Source organism: Chiloscyllium plagiosum, unplaced genomic scaffold, assembly GCF_037043375.1.
Source record: "Chiloscyllium plagiosum isolate Xiang-an unplaced genomic scaffold, Cpla_swu_hap1 HiC_scaffold_29, whole genome shotgun sequence".
Taxonomy (NCBI): domain Eukaryota; kingdom Metazoa; phylum Chordata; class Chondrichthyes; order Orectolobiformes; family Hemiscylliidae; genus Chiloscyllium; species Chiloscyllium plagiosum.
Window position 1 is genome coordinate 34,301,446 of NW_028270167.1, and position 20,449 is coordinate 34,321,894.

At 41.9% G+C, this 20,449-nt stretch overlaps 1 protein-coding gene across 3 annotated transcripts in view; it reads left to right on the forward strand.

Moving 5' to 3' along the window:
* Positions 1-20,449, forward strand: part of LOC148142282 (uncharacterized) — a 145,856-nt gene that overhangs the window by 93,299 nt on the left and 32,108 nt on the right. Inside the window, exons 5-6 of one of the 3 annotated variants that reach the window (XM_087976480.1) lie at positions 12,772-12,858; positions 15,410-15,487. In XM_087976480.1, coding sequence (XP_087832606.1) covers positions 12,772-12,858; positions 15,410-15,487 — 165 coding nt within the window. Of the gene's footprint in view, positions 1-12,768; positions 12,859-15,409; positions 15,488-20,449 lie in introns of all 3 variants that reach the window. The other 2 variants (XM_087976479.1, XM_087976482.1) reach the window with 2 other exon arrangements.

The following is a 20,449-nucleotide window of genomic DNA, read 5'->3' on the forward strand; positions in this document are numbered from 1 at the left end:
TTGCATTTGCCAAATATTTGCCCACTCTGCCCAAGTCACCCTGCAGCCTCTCAGCATCCTCCTTACAGCGCACACAGCCACCCACTGATTAGTGTCATCTGCAAGTTTGGAGATATTGCATTCAATTCCTTCATCTAAATCATTAATATATATTGTGAACAGCTGAGGTCCCAGCACTGAACCACACAGCACTCCACTCATCACGACCCGCCCACTGAAAGGGACCTGTTTATTTCAATTCTCTGCTTCCTGTCTGCCAGCCAGTTCTCTATCCATGTCAATACATTAACTCCAATACTATGAGCTTTAATTTTCCTAAATTGTGTGGAACCTTGTCCAAAGTTTCAAAACATGGAGTTATATTTAGAATTTGATATGACGCTTTTTCAGAAGGTTAACTGTATTTCTGTCTGTACAAGATGCTGCCAGATCTGTTGCGTATCTGCAACACTTTCTGTTTATTTCAGGTTTCCAGCATTGGCAGTATTTGCTTTTATAACAATGACTGAATAATGCATATAAACTACCTTCAATTTAAATCAAATAGACACCCATCGATTATGTCCATCAATGAATAGGATCTTTGTGAATGCCTGATCTTCACTCAAAATATACATCTTTGTGACTTGTGACCTGCGGTGGGTCACAAGGACCAGTGTTGGGTCCACTGTTGTTCGTCATTTATATGAACAATTTAGATGAGAATGTACGAGGCATGGTTAGTAGGTTTGTGGATGACACAAAGCTTGGTGCTATAGTGGGCAATGAAGAAAGTTATCTAATAGTACAATGGCATTTCGATCACCTGGGCCAAGGAATGGCAGATGTAATTTATTTCAGATCTATTGCATTTTGGTAAGACAAACCAAGGCAGGACATATACAGTTAATGGTAGGGCCCTGTTATTAAACAGAGAGACCTAGGGGTGCAGATGCATTGTTTCTTGAAGGTGGTGTCACAGGTGGACAGGTCCAGAAGGCATTTGTCATGTTTGCTTTCATTGGATTTGGGATGTCCTGTTACAGCTGCATAAGACATTGGTAAGTCCACAATTGGCGTATTGTGCACAATTCTGGTTGCCCTGCTGTTGGAAAGATGTTATTAAATTGAAAATGGTGCAGAAAAATTTACAAGGATGCTACAGAGACTGGAGGGTTTGAGTTATATGGAGAGACTGGATAGGCTGAGACCCTTTTCCCTGGAGGTTAAGGGTGTGACCTAATAGAGGTTTATAAAATCATGAGAGGCACAGATAAGGTGAATAGCTTAGGTCTTTTCCCTAGGCTAGGGAAGTCCAAAACTAGAAGGCCGTAGGTTTAAGGTGAGAGGGAAAAGATTTAAAAGGAAACTAAGGGGCAACGTTTTCAGACAGACAGTGGTGTGTGCATATGCACAGAGCTGCCAGAGGAAGTGGTCGAGGCAGGTACAATGACAACATTTAACAGAAATTTGGATGGTACATGGAATGGAAAGGTTTAGAGGGATATGGGACAAACTCAGGCAAGACAGACTAGTTTAGTTTCGGAAACTTGGTCAGCATGGACAAGTTAGGCCGAAGCGTTTGTTTCCATGCTGTATATTTCTATGACTCTATGATTGTATTGGTTGGAAGATCATGTGATGCTGTGTGAAATAAAGCATGGTTACAAACTGTGATTTCATAGCTAACTGTGCTGCTCGGAAAATTGTTCAACTTGTGGAAATTACATAGGTCGGTTTATTAGTGAAACTAGTTACTGAAAAATGGCTGGATGTGTAATCGAGGAAACTGTCCAGAATTAGTTTATGATTTCCTTTTAAAATGTGTCAGTCGAAAAAGTTTCTCAATGGCAATATCGAACTCAGAAAATCAGGTCATTAGGTAAATGTGGGGTTACAGTTAGAGGTTGATATGACTCTTCTTCAGAAGGTTAACTGTATTTCTCTCTGTACAAGATGCTGCGAGATCTGTTGTGTATCTGCAACATTTTCTGTTTATGTCAGATTTCCAGCACTGGCAGTATTTGCTTTTATATCAATATGTGAATGTGATGGATACAAACTATCTTCAATTTAGATGAAATACTCACCCACTGATTATGTCCATCAATGAATAGGATCTTTGTGAATGCCTGGCCTTCACACAAAATATACATCTTTGTGACTTGTGACCTGCAGTGGGTCATAAGAATTGGCGTTAGGTCCACTGTTGTTCATCATTTATATGAACAGTATAGATGAGAATGTAGGAGGCATGGTTAGTAAGTTTGCGGATGACACAAAAATTACTGGTGTAGTGGACAGTGAAGAAGGTTATCAATAATACAATGGCTGTGCTAAATTGCACATGGTGTTCAGAGATGTGTAGGTTAAGTGCATTGGTCAGGGTAAATGTAGAATAATAAGGTAGGGGAATGGGTCTGGGTGGGTTATTCTTTGGAGGGTTGGTGTGGACCTGTTGGAAAAAAGGGCCTGTTTCCACACTGTAGGAACTCTATGAAATTCTATTCTAAGTCGGCTTAAATCCAGATTGACATGGCAATTTACATTAGAACATAGAACAGTACAGCACAGGAACCAGCCCTTCTGCCCACAGTGTCGTGCTGAACACAACGCCCAATGATGTCCATCAATGAACAGGATCTTTGTGAATGCCTGGTTTGCACTCAAAATATACATCTTTGTGACTTGTGACCTGCGGTGGGTCATAAGGATCGATGTTGGGTCCACTGTTGTTTGTCATTTATATGAACAACTTAGATGAGAATGTCCGTCCATGGTCTCTATCCCTCCATTAATTGCATATTCGTTTGCTTATCTAAAAGCCCCTTAAACACCCCTATCATATCTGCCTCCACCACCAGCTCTGGCAGCACATTCCAGACATCTCCTTTGAACTTTGCCCTTCTCACTTTAAATGCATTCCCACTAGTATTAGACATCTCAACTTTGAGAAAAAGATTCTGACTGTTAAATGGTACTCTAAATGAGGAGCTAAAATCATCGATGATACTTAAAGTATTCAGACAGGTCATAAATGGTCACTAATACTTTAGAAACATAGTGCATCAACACAAGCCTGCTGAAAGTGGGATCTGATTGTCAGAGAATCTATTCTGTTTTTCTGAAGCATACGTGCACGGAAAGAGAAATGGATAGGAAGGTATGACACTTATGTATGAAACAGCACCTTATTAGCATCATGACATTATTTCTTAGATAATGTCAACACAAATGATGTTATAATTGTATAATTGTATTAAAAGCAACATTTATTCAATTAAGAGTTGTAGGCATTTATAGAACCATTGCAAAAATTGTCAAGGGGCATTGGTGAAAACTGGAAAATATTTGTTGGATAATTCTGTGTGTGAATAATTACACTGAAAACCACCTTATGATTGTCAGTTCGACTCATTGTGGCAGACAACTGTGTATCGGACGCTGTGTCGATAAATGCAGAGGGTACCTGTTCTTTCAAGGCAGGGAAAAAAAAATGTACATGCACTCAACAAAATAGTTGGCAGCCATTTGTTGACTCATTTTTCAAGGAACTACCCTGTCTAATCCAGCAACTTGTCTTGTTGAAAATTTAAGCAAAGCCTGGCAGTTAACTGTCAATCATCATTAACAGGTACACCTTCCATGCAATTACTCTAACAATTAGTCCACTTCACAAGCAATCTGCACTCTCCTCTCCTATAGTATACATGTTGGTTATCCCCTTGAATTCATATTCTTTCAAATTATCCTGATGAATACCATCGCAAAATATTCACCAAATGTGTTTTTTATCAGCTATACTCAGGATCTAACTGTTTAAATGCTAAGGTCAATGTCATGGAAGCTATTTGCTCAGTCACATGAAGCTATGCATGTGCAGGTGGCTTTAGGCCATACTTTCAACCGTGTTCTGCATTTGGAGCAGGTAGTCCAGTGTCAACATTAAAGGCATTCTCGTGAAGAACGGGCTTCCTTAAGTATCTTAATTTGATCTGTTCAATATTTAACCCAACATCTTGAGTCATAGAGCCATACAGCATGGAAACAGGCCCTGCGGCATAACTCGTCCATGCTGACCAGGTTTTCTAAACTAAACTAGTCTCTCTTGCCTGAGTTTGCCTCATATCCTTCTTCAGGGCTCATGCCCGAAATGTCGATTCTCCTGCTCCTTGGATGCTGGCTGACCTGCTGCACTTTTACAGCAACACATTTTCAGCTCTGATCTCCAGCATCTGCAGTCCTCACTTTCTCCTCATATCCTTCTAAACCTTTCCTTTCCTTTCCTTGTACTTGTCCAAATGTTGTAACTGTACCTGCCTCTACCACTTCTTCTGCCAGCTCATTGCATATATGCACCACTATCTGTGTGAAAATGTTGCCCCTTTCACCTTAAACCTGTGCCTTCTAGTTTTGGACTCCACTACCCTGGGGAAAAGACCTAGGCTATTCACCTTGTCTGTGCCTCTCATGATTTTATAAATCTCTATAAGGTTACCCCTCAATCTATTCTGCTCCAGGGAAAAAAATCCCCAGCCTCTCCTTATAATATAAATCCTCCAGTCTGGGTAACAACCTTATAAATTTTTCTGCACCATTTCCGAGTTTTATAACATCGTTCCGATAGCATGGCAACCAAAATTGTGTGCACTACTCCGAATGTGGTCTTACAAATGTCTAATACAGCTGTAACAGGAACCCCAACTCTGTTACTAAATGCTCTGACCGATGAAGGCAAGCGTGCCAAACGCCTTCTTGACTACCTCGCCTACCTGCGACACCACATTCAAGGAACTATGTACCTAGTCTTTCTGTTTGAGAACACTTCCCAGGGCCCTACCTCTAACTGTAAGTTCTGCCTTGGTTTGTCTTACCAAAATGCAATACATCTGAATTAAATTCCATTTGTCATTCCTTGGCCCACTGGCCCAGTGATCAAGATGCCTTTGTACTTCTTCATTGTCCTCTACACCAGCAATGTTTGTGGCATCCCCAAACTTACTAACCATGCCCCTCCTACATTCTCGACTAAACTGTCCATATAAATGACAAACAACAATGGACCCAACATCGATCCTTATGACCCACTGAAAGTCACAAGTCACAAAGATGTATATTTTGAGTGAAGTCCAGGCATGCACAAAGATCCTGTTCATTGATAGACTTAATGGCATCATGTTCAGCACAACACTGTCGGATAGGCTGGTTCCTGTGCTGTACTGTTCTATGTTCTAATGTAAATTGCTATGTCAATCTGGAGTTAAGCCAACTTAGAATAGAATTTCATAGACATCCTATAGTGTGGAAACAGGCCCTTTGGCCAAACAGGTCCACACCAAACCTCCAAAGAATAACCCACCCAGACCTATTCCCCTACCCTATCACTCTACATTTACCCTGACTAATGCACCTAACCTACACATCTCTGAACACTATGGGCAATTTTGCATGGCCAATTCACCTAACCTGCATATCTTTGGATTTGGGAAGTAACCCCCAGAGCACCCAGAGGAAATCCGCACAGACAAGGGGAGAATGTGGAACCTCCACACAGCCAGTCACCCAAGGCCTGAATCGAACCAGGGTCCCCGGAGTTTTAAGGCAGCAGTGCTAACCACTGAACCACATGCTGTGGTGAATGTTGCTGGCCATTGAGTAATGAACTCCAGATCCTGAACTGTTATACTGATGTGTTCAGTGGGTCTTGTGGTTTTGTGTATGCATGGATAGTGCCTTAACAAGCTTTAAAAAATGTCATAGAGTCATACAGCATGAAAACAGGCCCTTTAGTGCAGCTAGTCCATACTGACTGGTCCTACTTGCCTGTATTTGGCCCATATCCCTTCAAACATTTCCTATTCATGTCCTTATAAAATGTCTTTTCAACATTGTAACTGTACCCACATACACCACTTCCTCTGGAAGCTCATTCCACATAGGAATCAGTCTCTGTATAAAATGTTGCCCCCATGTCTTTCTCTGTAGGTGCATTAGTCAAGGTAAATGTCGAGTAATAGGGTAGGGGAATGGGTCTGGGTGGGTTACTCTTTGGAGGTTTGTTGGGCCAAAGGGCCTGTTTCCACACTATAGGGATTCTATGAAATTCTATTCTAAGTCGGCTTAACTCCAGATTGACATAGTAATTTACATTAGAATATAGAACAGTACAGCACAGGAACCAGACCTTCTGCCCACGGTGTTGTGCTGAACATGATGTCAAATTATGTCCATCAATGAACAGGATCTTTGTGCATGCCTGGTCTTCACTCAAAATATACATCTTTGTGACTTGTGACTTGCAGTGGGTCATAAAGATCAGTGTTGGGTCCACTGTTGTTTGTCATTTATATAAACAGTTTAGTCGAGAATGTAGGAGGGGCATGGTTAGTAAGTTTGGGGATGCCACAAACATTGCTGGTATAGTGGACAATGAAGAAGGCTATCTAATAGTACAAAGGCATCTTGATCACTGGGCCAGTGGGCCAAGGAACGGCAAATGGAATTTAATTCAGATGTATTGCATTTTGGTAAGACAAACCAAGGCAGAACTTACAGTTAGAGGTAGGGCACTGGGAAGTGTTCTCAAACAGAGAGACTAGGTACATAGTTCCTTGAATGTGGTGTCGCAGGTAGACGAGGTAGTCAAGAAGGCGTTTGGCACGCTTGCCTTCATCGGTCAGAGCATTTAGTAATGGAGTTGGGACTCCTGTTACAGCTGTATTAGACATTTGTAAGACCACATTCGGAGTAATGCACACAATTTTGGTTGCCATGCTTCAGAACGATGTTATAAAACTGGAAATGGTGCAGAAAATTTACAAGTATGTTACCGAGACTGGAGGATTTATATTATAAGGAGAGGCTGGGGATTTTTACCCTGGAGCATAGTAGATTGAGGGGTAACCTTATAGAGATTTATAAAATCATGAGAGGCACAGACAAGGTGAATAGCCTAGGTCTTTTCCCCAGGGTAGTGGAGTCCAAAACTAGAAGGCACAGGTTTAAGGTAAAAGGGGCAACATTTTCACTCACAGTGGTGCATATATGCAATGAGCTGGCAGAAGAAGTGGTAGAGGCAGGTACAGTAGCAACATTAAAAGACATTTGGACAAGTACAAGGAAAGGAAAGGAAAGGTTTAGAAGGATATGAGGCAAACTCAGGCAAGAGAGACTAGTTTAATTTAGAAAACCTGGTCAGCATGGACGAGTTATGCCAAAGGGCCTGTTTCCATGCTGTATGACTCTATGAATCAAGATGTAATATTGGGTTAAATATTGAACTGATCAAATTAAGATACTTAAGGAAGCCCCTTCTTCACGAGAATGCCTTTAATGTTGACACTGGACTACCTGCTCCAAATGCAGAACACGGTTCAAAGTATGACCTGCACATGCATAGCTTCATGTGACTGAGCAAATAGCTTCCATGACATTGACCTTAGCATTTAAACAGTTAGATCCTGAGTATAGCTGATAAAAAACACATTTGGTGAATATTTTGCGATGGTATTCATCAGGATAATTTGAAAGAATATGAATTCAAGGGGATAACCAACACGTTCTATAGGAGAGGACAGTGCAGATTGTTTGTGAAGTGGACTCTAATTGTTAGAGTAATTGCATGGAAGGTGTACCTGTTAATGATGATTGACAGTTAACTACCAGGCTTTGCTTAAATTTTCAATCAGACAAGTTGCTGGATTAGACAGGACATTTCCCTGAAAAATGAGTCAACAAATGGCTGCCAACTATTTTGTTGAGTGCATGTACATTTTTTTTTACCTGCCTTGAAAGAACCCTCTGCATTAATCGACACAACATTCAATACACAGTGGTCTGCCACAATGAGTCTAACTGACAATCATAAGGTGGTTTTCAGTGTAATTATTCACACACAGAATTATCCAACAAATATTTTCCAGTTTTCACCAATGCCCCTTGACAATTTTTGCAATGGTTCTATAAATGCCTACAACTCTTAATTGAATAAATGTTGCTTTTAATACAATTATACAATTATAACATAATTTGTCTTGACATTATCTAAGAAATAATGTCATGATGCTAATAAGGTGCTGTTTCATACATAAGTGTCATACCTTCCTATCCATTTCTCTTTCCGTGCACGTATGCTTCAGAAAAACAGAATAGATTCTCTGACAATCAGATCCCACTTTCAGCAGGCTTGTGTTGATGCACTATGTTTCTAAAGTATTAGTGACCATTTATGACCTGTCTGAATACTTTAAGTATCATCGATGATTTTAGCTCCTCATTTAGAGTACCATTTAACAGTCAGAATCTTTTTCTCAAAGTTGAGATGTCTAATACTAGTGGGAATGCATTTAAAGTGAGAAGGGCAAAGTTCAAAGGAGATGTCTGGAATGTGCTGCCAGAGCTGGTGGTGGAGGCAGATATGATAGGGGTGTTTAAGGGGCTTTTAGATAAGCAAATGAATATGCAATTAATGGAGGGATAGAGACCATGGACGGACATTCTCATCTAAGTTGTTCATATAAATGACAAACAACAATGGACCCAACATCGATCCTTATGACCCACCGCAGGTCAAAAGTCACAAAGATGTATATTTTGAGTGAAGTCCAGGCATTCACAAAGATCCTGTTCATTGATGGACATCATTGGGCGTTGTGTTCAGCACAACACTATGAGCAGAAGGGCTGGTTCCTGTGCTGTACTGTTCTATGTTCTAATGTAAATTGCTATGTCAATCTGGAGTTAAGCCAACTTAGAACAGAATTTCATAGAGTCCCTACAGTGTGGAAGCAGGCCCTTTTGCCCAACAGGTCCACACCAAACCTCCAAAGAATAACCCACCAGGACCCATTCCCCTACCCTATTATTCTACATTTACCCTGACTAATGCACCTAACCTATACATCTCTGAACACTATAGGCAATTTTGCACGGCCAATTCACCTAACCTGCATATCTTTGGATTTGGGAAGTAACCCCCAGAGCACCCAGAGGAAATCCGCACAGACACGGGGAGAATGTGGAACCTCCACACAGCCAGTCACCTAAGGCCTGAATTGAACCAGGGTCCCTGGAGTTTTAAGGCAGCAGTGCTAACCACTGAACCACATGCTGTGGTGAATGTTGCTGGCCATTGAGTAATGAACTCCAGATCCTGAACTGTTATACTGATGTGTTCAGTGGGTCTTGTGGTTTTGTGTATGCATGGATGGTGCCTTAACTAGCTTTAAAAAAATGTCATAGAGTCATACAGCATGAAAACAGGCCCTTTAGTGCAGCTAGTCCATACTGACTGGTCCTACTTGCCTGTATTTGGCCCATATCCCTTCAAACATTTCCTATTCATGTCCTTATAAAATGCCTTTTCAACATTGCAACTGTACCCACATACACCACTTCCTCTGGAAGCTCATTCCACATACGAATCAGTCTCTGTATAAAAGTGTTATCCCCATGTCTTTCTCTTTTTTTCTGTAAAGTATACCCCCTAGTCTTGAAATCCCTAGGGAAAGAACACCTATCATTCACCTTATCCATAGCTGTGATTATTTAATAAACCTCTGTAAGGTCACCCCTCAACCTCCTATGTTGCAGTGAAACAAATTCCCAGTCCATCCAGTCTCTCCTTATAAGTCAAATCCTCCATTCCAGGCAACATCTTGATAAACCATTCCTAAACCCTTTCCAACTTAACAATATCCTTCCTACAACAGGGCAACTGGACACAATACTCCATAAGAGGTCTTACCAACATGCTGCAAAACCCCTTCCATCTGTCTATTATGTTAGAAGATAGATGTCTATTTTCTTGGGGTTTCTGGGTGAAAGCTACGTTAGAGTTATATTTGATCGGGAGAATTTTCGTGGAATTCAATCTAATAAAGTTGAATGAATCTTTGGTGTAGATAACATCAAAATGCAGTTAGGGAGGGAGTTCCAGGATTTTGACTCAGCGACACTGAAGGAACAGCGAGATGTTTTCAAGTCAGGATGGTGAGTGACTTGGAGGGGAACTTACAGGTAGTAGTGTTCCCATCTAACTGCTGCCCTTGACCTTCTAAATGATAGTGGTCAAAGTTTTGAAAGGTGCTGTCTAAGTACCACTTTAATAGCTGAGGAATCACAAATGGTTCTGAACATTGTGCGATCAGTGAACATCCCCACTTCTGACCTCATAATGGTGGGATTATTATTGATGAAGCAGCTGAAGATGTTTGAGCCGAGGGTACTACCCTGAGGAGCGCCTTCAGAGATGTCTTGGAGTCAAAGGACCTCAAAAATCACAACTATCTTCCTTTGTACCAAGCATAACTCCAACCGTCCATGAGGGCAGCACGGTGGCTCAGTGATTAGTACTGCTGCCTCACAGTGCCAAGGACTTGGAATGGATTCCAGCCTCAGGTGACTGTTTGTGTGGAGTTTGCACACTCCCCCCATGTCTGTGTGGGTTTCCTCGGGATGCTCTGGTTTTCTTCCACATTCCAAAAGATGTGCAGATCAGGTGAATTGGTCATGCTAAATTGCCTATAGTGTTAGGTGCATCCGTCAGGGGTAAATATAGAGAAATGAGTCTGGGTGGGTTACTTTTTGGAGGACCGAAGTGCCTGTTTTCACACTGTAGGGAATCTAATCTGAGTTTACCCCAATTCCTATTGACACCAGTTTTGTTAGGACTCCATGATGTCACACATGTTCACAAACAGCCTTGACGTCAAGGGCAGTCTCTCTCCCCTGTTATGACATGGAGACAGGCAGTCAAACGAAAGCAGCCTTTCTACTTCCATATTTGCAATGGAGTAAAAATAAAACCGTCAAAAACCCCCCAAATCATCACTCCAGTGATTCCTCACCAAACATTTGAATAGCCAATCCTTGACTTTGTGAATAATTATTTTCCGGACATCTGTTTTATAGCTCAAACAAAAAAAAACTTAACAATTTATTAAATATAAATTCACATTAGCAGAAAGAAAATTAACAAGGACCGTTAGCTGATTAATATTTACGCTTTCAAGCCAAAATATTTGTTTTCAATTCCTATTCAAACAAAGGACAGACCACACCGCAAACGCAGTTATGTGATAAATATAAGGAAATAACAAAACTGACAGATTACTTTCACAATGTGCTTTCACAGGGATTAATGTGGACTTCTTGGCTGCTTTTTCTGAATGTTGATCAGGGTCACCTTCCCAGTTCACCCAGGCAAAGACCTAATACGTCGAACGCATCTTTCCACTTTTCTGGGTTTCGGAAGCTGGTGTAACAGATTAAATAGGGGGCTGTCAAATCTCCGTGCTGTCTCAGCAGCAACCCAGATGCACCTCTCAAAAACCATCATTTAAAAAAAAGCAACTTTAATTCTGGTCCCGCACTGATAGACTAATCTCCCTGAGGCCTCAGTCACTGTTCAACAACTACTATTGGCTTGAACCGATAGTCTGTTCCAGACTTGCCAGATCCAACTCCCAGGTACTGACCTCAGCAATAGCCAACTTCTGCCATCTGTTCAAACAAAATGCTTTTCCCCGGGCCACTGTATCTGTTGCATCCTTTTAATCAAGACTCAGGCCGCAATTAGCCCCCAGGCCTGGCCTCACAAACAAACAACGCTTGTTTTCCTTTTACTTTAAACCAGCCCAGAGTCCAGTTCACAATTCAAACATTGATTAAAGGAATAAAATAATGAGAGATCAGTGAGGGTTCGAACACACCTCACCTGAGTTCAGCTCGTTTATCCATTGTCAGCAAGCAGGTTATAATGAAGAGAGTGCTGCTTGGGTTGCAATCAGCACAGCTAACCCATTTTCTTGCTGTTAGCTCTTATTATCTCTTGTGCAGTTTTTTCCTCTTGTCCTGCTATCCAGTGTCTCCTTGTGTACCCGCTCCTTTGAAATGTCTCTCTCTCGGTTCTACTGCCACCTATCTGCTCACTGTCTCCTGTCAACCGCACTCCCCCTCTCCCACTTTGGCTTCAGTATAAATGTCCTGTTTACCTAGCTGCTAACGGTTCTGATGAAGAGTCTTAACAGATGCTGCCAGATCTGCCGAGTTTCTCCAGAAATTTCTGTTTGTGTTTCAAAACTAATTCACCAGCTGGAGCACATCCTGCGTTCATGAAAGGCACTATATAAATGCAAGTCTCTCTTTAATAATTTATTACTGTGATCCCCAAAGAAGCCTCTCCTTCTCAACACAGCATTTTATATGGATGGTTGGCACAGGGTAGAGATAACCTATTTAAGGATCTCTCTGACTAAGTCAATTGGTCTTCCTGCAATAATCCAGCAATAACTCTTCCCTACCCAGTATATGACCAGTAGTTCAGTAAGTAATTGTGTTGTTCAGGACACAGAAAGATGCATAAACTGAGCTCAGTTAACTAATCATTACCATTGGTGCTACAGTCACATCAGTGTTCATAGAATTTGGAATTCAAAAAAAAGCTAATGTTGTCTTCCTGAAAAGGCTTTTACTCCACAGAGAAAGATATTTTGCTATTTTATCTGTGTCAAAGCTAAACCAAAGGCATTGTGGCATTCTCATCCTGAAGCCCTGTATGTTTATGCCATAAAAGATGCAATGGTCATTGGGTTGTACCAGGTTTTTGGCTTCAGCAATCGCTGTAAGAAAAGTGTAACTAACCTCCCTCCCTCCCCATTCTTCTCCGAACAAGTGGCCTGCACAACAAAGTGAATGCTTACAAAGCATGCAACCTTCCCTCTGCTCTGAAAGGGCCGACTGTTTACAATTGGAAAAGATTAAAATAAAATGTTTCTGTTTGGTTTTAAGTAGCGAAGTTAATGATCAAGATAAGGAAGTGAGCAACTTCAGTGATCATCAGGGAGAATTCTGCATGCTTGTGTTGATTCATTCCATGAGGTACAGTAAGTTTCTTATGCTACTCACAAACAATTGACTCTAGTTACACTCTGATTATTGACTGTTCCTAAAATGACGTCAATGTGTAAAACTTTGCTGCTGGCCTGACATTTTGCAGTGAAACAAATTAAGTCATTTTATTTTCTCATCTTTCACTTCCTGCAAGTGGCGTGTGATTGATGTCGCCATTTGAATAACTCAGAGTTAGTCTCATTACATTACATTTTTACATTACATTACAGTGTGGAAACAGGTCCTTCGGCCCAACAAGTCCACACCGACCCGCCGAAGCGCAACCCACCCATACCCCTACATTTACCCCTTACCTAACACTACGGGAAATTTAGCATGGCCAATTCACCTGACCTGCACATCTTTGGACTGTGGGAGGAAACCGGAGCACCCGGAGGAAACCCACGCAGACACGGGGAGAACGTGCAAACTCCACACAGTTTGCCTGAGGCGGGAATTGAACCCAGGTCTCTGGCGCTGTGAGGCAGCAGTGCTAACCACTGTGCCACCGTGCCGCCCACGGTGTTGTGAATTCAGACAACCACCATTGTTCACTTTGACTCCATATCAGATCAATATCTTGTCACTAATCTGCTGAGGCGTTATATTTTAACTAAAGCTTTCATTCCACAATAGGCTAAAGTTAGAGGATGTGCAATACGATGTGACTACAGCAGATTTAGAGACAAGCCAGGCTGGTGAATGTGGAATGATGAGACATGTGCAGAATGTAATAAGACTAGTTTCCCATGGTTATGTAGAGAGAAAGGGAACAGACTATTGTACCTGTGATCTTGTACAATGGGTCTTCTTGGAAAACACCTCCATCTCAGGATGCAGTCCAACAGGTTTATTTGGGAACACTAGCTTTCGGAATGCTGCTCCTGACAACCACCTGATGAAGGAGTAGCGCTCCGAAAGCTAGTGCTTCCAAATAAACCTGTTGGACTATGACCTGGTGTTGTGTGATTTTCAACTTTGTACACCCCAGTCCAACACCGGCATCTCCAAATCCATCTCAGAAAGCAGTCTTCAGAAGACTAATTGCATTTGAACTCAAATAGTGCTTTCTGGAAGTCCTTCCCATCTACCCATCCATTCCAAACAAGCGATAACTTTGCCTATGACTGGAAGAACAGAGGGAAGGAAGATTGATTGGATGCAAACCAAGAGAGAAATCTGCTTCAATCCTTTTGCCCAGTGCAGATGCAGACTGCAAAATTATGTTTTTGAAGCAATTTGTTGCTGAGGTCAGAATACCAAAATTAGTGGAAATGCAATGGACAATAAGGAAGCCTTGTAGTGCAGTTGGTATCCTCTAAATCAGAAGCTCTGGTTCAAGTGCTAGTGCAGGACTTGATGAGAGAAGGAAGGTGTATTCATAACACCGGCAAATGGGATGAATATCAACCTGTAAATCCTTCAACACTTGCCAATGGTCAAGAATAAAACTAGTCATGACCACATAGTGTAATGGAGCATTGAAAATGGGAGTCCTTCCTATCACTCCCATAGCTCCAAACCAAAGCACATAGATAAAAAAGTACTCTAACTCACTACATGAAATACAACAAAACACTGCCATAGTTAACATGATTAGAATAGAAGACATTGATCTACCTGCAGAATGAACATGTAAATAGCAAATTGATTCCAATTTAGTACTTTCTTTACAGAAAGAACAAGATGACCTTGGAAAAATAAAAGACTAAAATGGATAGAAAAGCTGTGATGTAGGCGTAGAGATTGACAAATCATTAAAATTAGAAACATTGCTTTTTTAAGGCTTGACCACCTTAGCACCCAGTTTCTGTGAGAATATAAGTGACAAGCAATGAGGTTGAGCTAAATATTTACAGAGCAGACTAAAGATTGTGTTATAGTGACCAAAACTACATGAAGAACGTGTAAACAGATTTACAAGTGAGATCAGCAGTGGAGAATTGTACTTATCGAGAAAGATTAAACGGACTTGAGTTCTTTCCTTGAGAGGTGCTTGAGAGGTGTCCACTAGAAGTCTTCAAAATGTTGAAGGGCTTTAAAGGTTAAACTTAGAGAACATAGAACATAAAACATAGAACAGTACAACACAGGAACGGGCCCTTCAGCCCACAGTGTTCTGCTAAATATGTTGCCAAGTTAAATGGTATGGCTATTGTGCGATTTCCTTATCATGGCCAGATCACCCAAGAATGAAACTATTGCATTATATCAGACCTGACTGTATTTTAAAGCAAAGTTAGACATCCTCTAATTGTTACTTTTTAAATTAACTCAAATGCTCTCCTACTTCCTTTGACCCAACCTTGTAGGCCTTAGCTCTTTAGCTAGGTTTTTTTATACAAATGTGAGAAAGGGTTTTTCAAGGGTTGAGACCCACACCGTTTGTCAATCTGTGATATTGAATAACTCAAACCCTTAAATCATGTTTATCTCATGTGAAATCTCCTTTTGTTATCACTGGTGATTTTTTTTTTCTTCTTGTTACTCATGTGTTTGATTCTTGAGTGTTACAAATACTTTATCTCTCTCTTCTCAGAATGATTCAGCTGTGTCATCCCACCCATCAGCAGGAATACTCAGCTCACTTTGTTCAACTTCTTCAAGGTGCTATGAGGTAATTGGAGGGATGTATTTCAGTTCATTCTGTACCAGCTGGATAGTTTCGGCCCAAATGACAGTAACAGCTACTGATATGAGTCCATGGGTAGCTAGCAACAAGATTAAGTCACGCAGAACATAGAACACACTACAGCACAGTACAAGCCACTCAACCCTCAATGTTGTGCCAGCCTTATAATCCTTCTCTAAGATCAGACTAACCTACATACCCTTCATTGTACTAACTTCCACATGCCTACCCAAGAATCAATAGAACATAGAACAGTACAGCAGAGTACATATAAAATCTCGACAATGTGGAAACAGGCCATTCACCTCAACTGGTCCACACCGTCCCTCTGAAGAGCATCCCACCTAGACCCATTCCCCTACTTGATATTTCCTATGGCTAACCCACCTAGCCTGCACATTCCCTGGACACTATAGGCAATTTAGCATGGCCAATCCACCCTAACCTGCACACTTTTGGACTGTGGGAGGAAACCGGAGCATCCTATTTGTGCGGTTTGGTTGGTCAGCTAATTTAGCACAGGGCAAGGAGTCAGGCGCAGACTGCTGCAGAGGATGTGGACTTTGACGGGGCTGGTGATATAGGAGAATATCAAATGGGTGTGTACATGGAGCTGATAGATCCTTCAGATCTAACAGGCAGTTTCCTGTCACTAGCAAAGAGTGTTCAAGTTTCAACTGGTCAGTGAGCATGAGGGTGAGCATGTCCTTTCACAGCCTTTGATCCATTTCCCTTTATGTACACCGTCTACTTACTCCTCTGTTATCCCTGGGAGGCTTAGCAACGCTCAGGCAAATGTAGGACCCCAACACAATGCCTCTAAAACAAAAACATTCCCTTCAGTTTGTGGAAGAAAAATGTCTCAACATTTAACCACCCAACTGTTATGGCCCTTTAAATAACACGACACAGGGGCATCTTCTCACTTCTTTCCTTGGGCAGGACTCCATGAACTAACATTGCCCGAGTTTTGGATCCTGGCATCACATCGGCTCTGTGGCATCAGAATAGCCTCAACTCAATACTTTTCATTTCTCAGAATGAAGGGTGGTACCTCTTTGGCCCAGGTCCTTTTATACAGCAAGGTTTCTTTTAAATGGCACCTCATACACCAGCACTCAATAAACCAGCAAAGGTTATATACTTGATGTTTCCTGTATTATCACAGTCTCCAAGCCATCAGTTGTGGATGCGAGTTGAGTGAGAAGGTTCTCTGCTGACAAGTTTTATTTCAGGTATACTCATAAAAATATATATAGTATATATATATATACAAATGTATACATAAAAGGGTTAGAATTTGGTTGATTATGTTGATCAAGATCTGTGTTGGCATTTTACTCTAAGTGGCTTGTGGCTTTGGACTCTTAACTGAAAAAATTAAAGATTGTTTATTCACTGAAAGCTGTAGAATGCAAATAAGTGATGCTTCTTCTTATCAGAAATCTATGATCGATCCTTGCTGGTGTGTGTATCTCTGGTTGTGTTTGACCACAACATTTCAGTTGCAATGAGTAGAACATCAGAGTGGCGGTCTGCCAAAATATTTCACAAAAACGTTCACGTGTTCAAAAGATCAGAAATTTAGAAGCTGAATGATTTGGTAGGAAAAAGGTGGGTACTGCAGATGCTGGAGATTAGAGTCAAGATGAGAGTGGTGCTGGAAAAGCGCAGCAGGTCAGGCAGCATCCGATGAGCAGGAAAATCAACACTTCACCAAGATTCCTGATGAAGGGCTTTTGCCCGAAACATTGATTTTCCTGCTCCTTGCATGTTGCCTGATCTGCTGTGTTTTTCCAGCACCACTCTAATCCTGAATGATTTGGTGTCAGGAAGGTGATTTCCAGCTGTAATTGTTCTAGTAATCAGTTCTGAGAAAGACAGGAGCTGAGCACAAACTGCAATAATCCAGCTAGCACCTTGTGATTTGAGGGAACTCTCTCATTTCTGAAGGTATTGTTCACAACAACACGTAAGCGATCATTATCAAGTATCCAGGATAGAGTATGTGAGAAGTAAGCCATAAAGATTTTGAGATTTGTGTATTAATTTGTAGAGACAGGGTCTAAAGGGCAATGGATTTTATGCTTCTGTCTGTGAAAAGAATGAGAGAGATTGTGTTTATTTCTTCAAATGTCTACAGCTCAGACATTGAAAGGAACCGTTTCTTGTATTTTTACAAAAAAAAGTGAGAAGTATTTAAGTTTTTAAGGTTAGATTAGATTACCTACTGTGTGGAAACAGACCCTTCAGCCCAACCAGTCCACACCGACCCTCAAAAGAGTAACCCACCCAGACCCATTTCCCTCTGACTAATGCACCTAACACTATGGGCAAGTTAGCACGGGCCAATTCACCTGACCTGCACATCTTTGGACTGTGGGAGGAAACCAGAGCACCCAGACACAGGGAGAACATGCAAACTCCATGCAGACAGTCACCCAAGGCTGGGATTGAACCTGGGACCCTGGTGCTGTAAGGCAGCGGTGCTAACCACTGAGCCATCGTGTTGCCATACCATGGCACCTGTATTAATAACAGAAGACATAGATGAGAACAAAATGTAAACAAAATTAAAACACAGTCCATCTTAGTTAGAATTAGAATTTATTGTCACGTGTACTCAAATGAGTACAGTGAAAATTTTACAAGTCACCACTTACAGGAACCTCTGAGGTACAGGGTTCCTATGTACAGCATCATCTGTTTCGGTTCTTAGAAAAACCGAGAAGTAAAAAAAAATCCGGCATTGCGGATTTTAGGAATAAATTACTAAATAGAGAAAAAATATTGACTGCTCCTGGGTTCAGGAGAACACAGTACCACTGCAAGGCTCCCACACCAGGCCACTGAAATCCCAGGCTACAAGACTTTGCAGAAGCCACCGTACACACCAATCCCATTGCTGATCCCAGGAAGGAAGAAGTCACAAAAACCGCCCAATGGAATCCCAGGCCGACCCGTGCGATGGAATCCCAGGCTTTGCCACCAACGACACCGAGACAGACCACCACTGGTCGCAATGGCTACAGGAAACTGCTATCACTGCTGCAGCAGCCACCCCTCCTCCACCTCGCCAACGTCACCTCCACTGGTACCGACTCCTCGTGCTCGCCTCCCGCAAGCTGCCTCCTCAATGCCACGGCCATGCTCCAAGCTCACCAGCCACCTCACCAGGCTCCAAACCCCGGTGAAGCCAAATTCCTACTGCCTTCTCCCAAAGATAAACAAGACAAAAGGAAAGAAAAGATGAGATTAAAAAAGTAAAAAAAGAAAAGAACTGCAGACAGAGTGGACGAGCACTGGGCAGCAGGAGCCTGGACAATGCCTACTCCACTGTCAACTTGGGATTGATCACGAAGAACGCAACAAAAGGATTAAATAACTTTGTCAAGTTTGAACTGTGTTATGTACGGTTCTGTCAACACAATCTCTGCCCTTGTGCTCCATTAACAATGCTTCCTCCTGTTCAATGCTGACTCCAAAACCCCTGCATCCCAAATGTAGTGTTCCTTTCAGGCTTGTCCTAAGTAGTTCAGGTCAGCATTGAGTGGTGCTACTTTTCTACAACATTCAACCCCTTGCCAACATCCGTACAGTTAATACTAGGCTACACATTGCTATTACGTGAATGAGCAAGCAGCACGATCTTTGCTGCCTACCTTGAAGATCCAATTTTGTTCCTGACATTTTTATAACGTGTTCAAAGTTTGGGAGAAGATTTGTAGCTCGGATGCTCGTTGTTGTGGTTCTGTTCGCCGAGCTGGGAATTTGTGTTGCAGACGTTTTGTCCCCTGTCTAGGTGACATCCTCAGTGCTTGGGACCCTCCTGTGAAGCGCTTCTGTGATGTTTCCTCCGGCATTTGTAGTGATTTGTGCCGCTTCCGGTTGTCAGTTCCAGTTATAACATGTATTTATATGGTGCTTTTAATGCTTCCCAAAGCACAGACCTATTGGGAAATCATGGCACTGAACAACATCAGAAAATATGTGGAAAGGGCAGCTGAACAAAGGCTTCCTCAAAAGATGTGGATTTGAAAGAGCATCTTAAAGAATTAGGGAAAGGTGAGTATAGGGTGGGAGTTGCAAAGCCTAGTGTCTAAGCAACTGAATGCCTTGCTACTAATAGTGGGTCAATCAAACTGGTGGTTGCAGAAGAGGCTGGAATTTTTTAAAGGGTTTTAGGGCTGAAGGAGATTACAGAGATAGAGGGGGTGGGTCCATAGAGAGATTTGAAAGCAAGGATGGGGATTTCAAACTTCAAGGCATTGTTTAACCACAAAAGCGCAGCAGGTCAGGCAGCATCCAAGGAGCAGGAGAATCGACGTTTCGAGCATAAGCCCTTCTTCAGAAATGAGGAAAGTGTGTCCAGCAGGCTAAGATAAAAGGTAGGGAGGAGGAACTTGGGGGAGGGGCTTTGGAAATGCGATAGGTGGAGGGAGGTCAAGGTGAGGGTGATAGGCCGGAGTGGGATGGGGGCGGAGAGGTCAGGAAGATGATTGCAGGTTAGGACACATTTTCAGCTCTGATCTCCAGCATCTGCAGCCCTCACTTTCTCTCAATTGTTTAACCAGAAGCCAATGGTGTTTAGTGAGCACACGGGTTGATGTAAATGGTCTAAAAGGGTTAATACTCATTATTTGGAGATACCAGTGTTGGACTGGGGTGTACAAAGTTAAAAATCACACAACACCAGGTTATAGTCCAACAGGTTTAATTGGAAGCACTAGCTTTCGAAGCGCTGCTCCTTCATTCAACTACCTGATGAATGCTCATTGAGTGCCTTAATGTGATGTCTTAAAGACTGGGTGGAAGAATAAGGATCGTGAAGGTGTCCAGCCTAAACCCTCCTAATAGCTCCCTCAATCATGTACATTGTATCCCGGTAACATGAAAATAATTGATGAGATGCAATAAATTAAAACTTGTTTACATCAGAGATATGCG